This window comes from Musca vetustissima, unplaced genomic scaffold (genome assembly GCF_032173495.1).
Source record: "Musca vetustissima isolate MV318-11 ecotype Yass unplaced genomic scaffold, APGP_CSIRO_Mvet_v1 utg4295, whole genome shotgun sequence".
In the NCBI taxonomy this organism is placed as follows: domain Eukaryota; kingdom Metazoa; phylum Arthropoda; class Insecta; order Diptera; family Muscidae; genus Musca; species Musca vetustissima.
In genome coordinates, this window is record NW_026885769.1 from 1,223 (window position 1) to 7,480 (window position 6,258).

Genomic DNA, 6,258 nt, shown 5'->3' on the forward strand with positions numbered 1-6,258 from the left:
ATTTCGACTCTATTACGAGTTTGATCTATTGTTGGATTTCACAAACACAAAGATGCAAGTCCTGCTCCAGACCTTGCCAGTGTTCACAAATATTATATTTTCCCAAACTCCTTCATTAACTCCTTTATGTACGGATTTCTGCACAATATGATTTTATCGATATTTTATGCTAGTTCTTTAATAAAAATATTTCTAAATATTTATTGAACGAGTGATTTGTTTTTATTATTAGAATGGAATAAACCAAATTAATATTTACTTGCTCACATGGTGCAATGCTTCTTCAAATCCACACACAAAACGCCAGACGCCGTCTGTGTGTTCAATCATTTTGTAATAGATTAAAGCAATATCAATGCACGACAGCCCTACATCAACAGCAAAGCAAACAGCTGTTCTTTGTTGTTTTGCTTTGCGGTTTTGCTTTGTGTTTGCCCCGGCACAAACAATCAACCAAACAAATTGGACTTTGTGTTTTGTTTTGTCTTCATTTAAGTGGTAGTCAGTGAGTGACGAAAGATTAAGTTTGCAAAAATTGTTTTTAGTTAATAACAACAACTACATATTTGGAAATAGGTTAACAAGTAAAAAATCGAAAGTAGTGAAAATGGTGCGCGGTCAATTAGCTATTTATACCAGTGGACAATTATTGTCACGATCATCCTGGGCAAAATGTCAAACGAAACCAATGATTTTGCGTTCATTTGCAACATCTTCATCCGATTCGGATTCCTATCAATATTTGCAACGTTCCAAGCTGCCAACCATGTATTTTCAAAAATCCCTGCCACGTCTTCCCATTCCATTGGTCGAAAAGACTTGTGAACGTTTCTTAGCCGCCATTCAACCCATAACAACAGCTGAGGAGTTTGCCCACACGCAACAAGTTGTTGGTGAATTTAAATCGAATGAAGCTGCCGAACTGAATGCTATGTTGAAATTAAAGGATGAGGCAAACAAACATACAAGTTATATATCGGAACCATGGTAAGTTTATGGACCGTACGAAACTAAAAATTAATCAGAGAACAATATAAATGTAGAATTTTTAAATTCCGTACGAAACTAAAAATTAATCAGAGAACAATATAAAGTGTAGAATTTTTAAATTCCATTGTTTTATTATATCCAGTTAAGTCATGGTATATAACTATCATAGTTTGTTAAAGGTTTCGTATAGATATCCGGTGGCCGGTTTCGGATTTTGGGTACTTTTCAATGTCCATAAAAAACGGAACATTTGGATCCCCATATCTAGGAGAGTATGTACAATAGAGTGACCAAATGGAGCCTGAATTCTTCCAACTTTTTATATTGACAAATATGTATAAGTTTTTTTTTTAATGTAGAATCACAAAGAGAAAATTATATCCCTGTAATAATTCCTGGGCCTAAAAAATGTATTTTTGTACGCTTTACTACACTGTGGTTCAGGGTATTATGTCTTTGTTTGTAACAGGCAAAAGTAAGTAAGTAGGAACATGGTTCCTTTTGAGAATATGCATAGAATCATTTTCTGAGTCGATTTACGCATGCCCGTCCGTCCGTCCATGTATTTTTGTGAATAAAGTACAGGTCGCATTTATGGTCCAATTTGGATGAAATTTGGAACAGTTCACTTTTTTGATTTAAGGACGAACCCTATTGAAATTGGAGAAAATCTGTTCAGATTTAGATATAGCTCTCATGTATAGCTTCGTCCGATTTTATATAAATGATGCACCAAACTCCCAATATTTGTCCGATTGGGGCAAAATTTTGCACAGCGCATACTTATGTGTGCGAAGTTTTTTTTTTTTTTTGGAATCGATTTAGATTTAGATATAGCTCCCATATATAGTTTTGTTCGATTTTATGTGAATGATGCATCAAACTCCCCCTATATTTGTCCAATTGAAACAAAATTTTGCAGATTTGGTTCAAATCGATTCAGATTTAGATGATGCATCAAACTCCCAGTATTTGTCCGATTGACCAAAATTATGCAATTGGGGAAAAAATAATGCGTGATATGGTTTGTTGAAAACGGTTCAGATTTTGATATAGGTCTTATATATATTTTCGTTCGATTTCATGTAAATGGTGCACCGAAGGGCATATGTTTGTTCGATTTACACGAAAGTTGGCAGAGGGTATTAAATTGAATACCTATATAGTGATTCCAAAAAAGGTGTATGCAACGGTTGCTCAATTAGGTCCATGTGTCCATACAAATGGTACACCAAAGAAGTCTGTCCGTTTGAATGCAATTTTTCATTGATTTCAGAATGGTATGTGTATGGGGTTTTTAATTGGTTCAAATATCTATCTAGATAGAACATTTAATTTCGCCCGATTCCATCTCCATGGTCCTCCAAAGATTCTATGTGTGTTCTATCTACAAAATATTGTAGATATTAACATCTCTTGTATGTACCCAAAGTGATGAAGGGTATCATATAGTCAGCCCCGTCTAGTAGTTTTTTTTTTGCGTACATCCAATTGTCAAGTCCATATTCAGAAACCTTTTCGTTGGTTGCCCATAAATAGCAGTAATCCTATAGATATTCCTTTGGAAGTGTACCAAGTCAATTACAACTTTTTATACCCGACAACAAGTTATGTGTGTGTGTGTTTAAAGTTCCATTAATCGATTGGAGCCCAATATGAAGACTTTTGAAAATAACCAATATTACACAATCAGTTTGGAAAATTTGGCTAGGAACATCAAAATATCTGAAACCAGTAAGGAAAGATCAAACTTCGGACGGTGCCGACTATATAATAGATGTTCATATGTGCGATATCCTGTAGAGGTCCATTGAAATGGAATCGGGTGAAATTATATTAGTGACATACATACATAGGTATTTTATCTAATTTAAAAAAACCCATACACATACCATTCTAAAATCTATGAAAAATTAGATCCATGTCATGGATCTAATTGAGCATACACCATTTGGTATGCTGCATCACAGCAACGTTTATTACCTGGTCTGTAATTTGAATGAACTCAGACGAAGTCCATTCAATTCCTTCTGCCAAATTGTTTTGTAAGTCGAATAAACATAGGCATAAACAAGGAACTTCACACATATCATTATTGACTCAATTACATTCGCTATGCAAAACCTTGGATTATTGGTGCACCATTTAAAAAAAATCCTGCGAAAAGATATATTTGGGATCTATATCTAAATCTGAACAGATTTCAACAAAACTACGCAAAGTCCCTATATAGCCTTCGATTTACACGAAATTTGGCATAGCGTACTGAATTGAGCCTAGAGTGACGTCTGCCAAGTTTCGTGAAAATCGAAGGCTATATAGTCCTGTTTAATATACCCATAGTGGTGAAGGGTATCATATAGTCGGCCCCGTCCGACTTTACTGGTTTCCTTACTGGTTTGACATATCCCCTACCTAAAAAGAGTGTAATATGTCATTCGTGTACCCATATAATAGTATCGAACGATTTTAAATATTTTGAATGTCCACCTCCTGACGGGGAATGTGAAGTGTTCGGTCTGTTCGAACTTAATAAGTCATTTACTTTTTGAAGTCTAAAAGGTAAATCCTTCCTTTTGTTTATGCTATAAAATTTTTGACAGGCAACCGTTAATACCGCTCTTTACCTAGTTTAATTATTTCAAAATTCCTTCCACTAATTCCTAGTACTATCCTTCTCCCCATTCTAGGTTTGATATGTATCTAAAAGACCGTGCACCACTACCACTCAACTACAATCCACTGTTGGCTATGAAGAACGATACTCGACCCGAATATCAACATCAGCTGGTGAAGGCGGCCAACATAATTATAACATCGTTGCGTTTTTGGCGTTCACTGCAAGCCGGCTGCCTGGAACCTGAAGTATTTCATATGAATCCCAAGAAAAGTGATACCGAAAGTTATCGTCGTTGGATGCGTCTTACGCCACAAATTGTAGCAACCTATGCATCATATGCATTCAAAGCATTCCCCTTGGATATGGTACAATATGAACGCCTGTTTGGTACATCACGTATACCCGGTGTGGAACGAGATCATTTGGTGCAATCGCCAAATTCTAAACACATCATGATTATGCGTCGTGGTAATATTTATGCTGTAGATGTTCTAAATGAAAATGGTTTAATTGAAAGGCCACAGGAGATTTTGGCTCGTTTAAATGCTGTTGTAAAGATGGATGAAACTAAACCCGCAGCAGAAGTTCCTATTGGTGTTTTAACAGCTGGGCAACGTAACGAATGGGCTCGTGTACGGGAGTATATGATTAAGAGTGCGGTGAATAATGAGTTGTTGACGAAACAAATTGATAATGCTTTGTTCTGCATATGTTTGGATACTGATGAAGATGCGGTTTATAGCGAAAGTAATCCAATTCCAGCTTTTAAGAATTTGCTGGCTGGTAAGGGCACAAATAGGTAAGATTTGATGTGGAATATTTAACAATTTCCCTTTAATTGAAAATTATGTTTTCTCCCCCCAGATGGTTTGATAAGTCCCTTTCAATGCTGTTAACTGCCGATGGTACAGCTGCCATTAATTTCGAACACTCTTGGGGTGATGGCGTGGCGGTTCTGCGTTACTTCAATGAAGTCTATAAGGAAACGTTGAATAAACCTTTCCTAAGCACTGAAGATTTAAAGGCGGTTTCCCAGATTTCAGTTGACAATGCCAAGGTGCGTTATCTTAACTTCGAAATCGATGATAAACTCAAGGAGGAAGTTCGCAAAGCTTATGAACAGAATCAAAAGAATGTAAATGCTTTGAATATGCAAATGTTGATTTATCCCAAATTAAGTAAACAGGCTTGTAAAACTGATCGTTTAAGTCCGGATTCCATTATGCAGTTATCTTTCCAATTGGCCTATAAACAGGCTTTTGGAAAATATGTGGGTACCTATGAATCGTGTAGTACCGCTGCATTTAGACATGGGCGCACAGAAACCATGAGACCCTGCACCATGGCTACCAAAGAATTTTGTGATAGCGTTTTGTCATCGCAGCGTGATTTTGATGCCAAAAAACTGAGGTCACTTATCGACAAATGTTCCACATATCACAGCCAGTTGACCAAAGATGCTGCCATGGGTCAGGGATTTGATCGTCATTTATTTGCCCTCAAACACACTGCCGTCATAAACAATAAACCCATACCTAAACTCTATGATTTGGAGGCCTATAAACGTATTAATTATAATATTATAAGTACCTCTACACTTTCATCGGATGGCTTGTTATCCGGCTCATTTGGTCCCGTTGTACGTGATGGTCTGGGCATAGGGTAAGCGTTTTTTTTCTATTGTTTTACCTTTCTAAACATTTTCTAATTTCCCTTACCTTCCTTAATGATTATTTTTTCTCTGTTTCCTTTTTATATTTTAGCTATTCCATACAAAACGAAATGTGCGGTGTGGTGGTAACATCCTACGAGAACGGTTGCAATGGCCAAGAGTTCATATCGAGTTTAGAACAATCATTTAACACAATACGACGTGTTATTGATGAAAGCAAATAAGGATTTTCTCTAATTGCAATGAGTCGACTGGGGTCGAACTTATACTGTCTGCCTACTTGTTACCCATTTCCTGTGCTATTTATAAGTATAAATTTTTTTCTTGCATTTGTGCCTTGCGATTATGGATAAAAAAACGAGATTATTGTAATATACTTTTTGTGATTGTATTTATTTTATTTTTTATTGTAAAATCATTGTAATTTTTGTTGCCTTTATTTTTTAAATAATTTTTATTTTGCATTTCCTCATTGATATTAAGAGATACGATTTATGAGTAATCTTGATGTATTTATTTTGTCTCCTTAAAATTATATTATAAAAGTCAATAAAGTTAACACTAAAGTCCTTAAGGAATAAATTGGTGACTTGACATTTCTCAGGATCGAGCACAGTCCTTCATGGGCAAGGTAACTCACAGGAGACAGAGCTAACATAAAAATTTCAAAATCTTTTTCAACCGAATTCGCTGAAAATTGATATTTAGAGTTCTCAATGGTTGACGCCGCTTCTTACCTTGTTTAATTATTTATTAATTTAATTCCTTCCACTAAGTGATTGATCCACCTACTGTCTTTATTTTAGGCTTGATATGTACCACAAAGACCGTGCACCACTACCATTCAACTACAATCCACTGTTGGCTATGGAAAATTATACTCGACCCGAATATCAACAGCAATTGATAAAGGCGGCCAACATAATTATAACATCCTTGAGGTTATAGCGCTCACTCCAAGGTGGCTGGCTGGAAC

At 35.9% G+C, this 6,258-nt stretch overlaps 1 protein-coding gene across 1 annotated transcript; it reads left to right on the top strand.

Moving 5' to 3' along the window:
- The first annotated feature begins 666 nt into the window (after positions 1-666).
- Positions 667-5,511, top strand: LOC133333020 (carnitine O-palmitoyltransferase 2, mitochondrial-like). The gene is made up of 4 exons (XM_061541355.1): positions 667-987; positions 3,681-4,409; positions 4,475-5,272; positions 5,374-5,511. Exons 1-4 carry the CDS (start codon positions 689-691, stop codon positions 5,504-5,506), a joined length of 1,959 nt encoding a protein of 652 aa, XP_061397339.1. The 5' UTR covers positions 667-688; the 3' UTR covers positions 5,507-5,511.
- Positions 5,512-6,258: the final 747 nt, after the last annotated feature.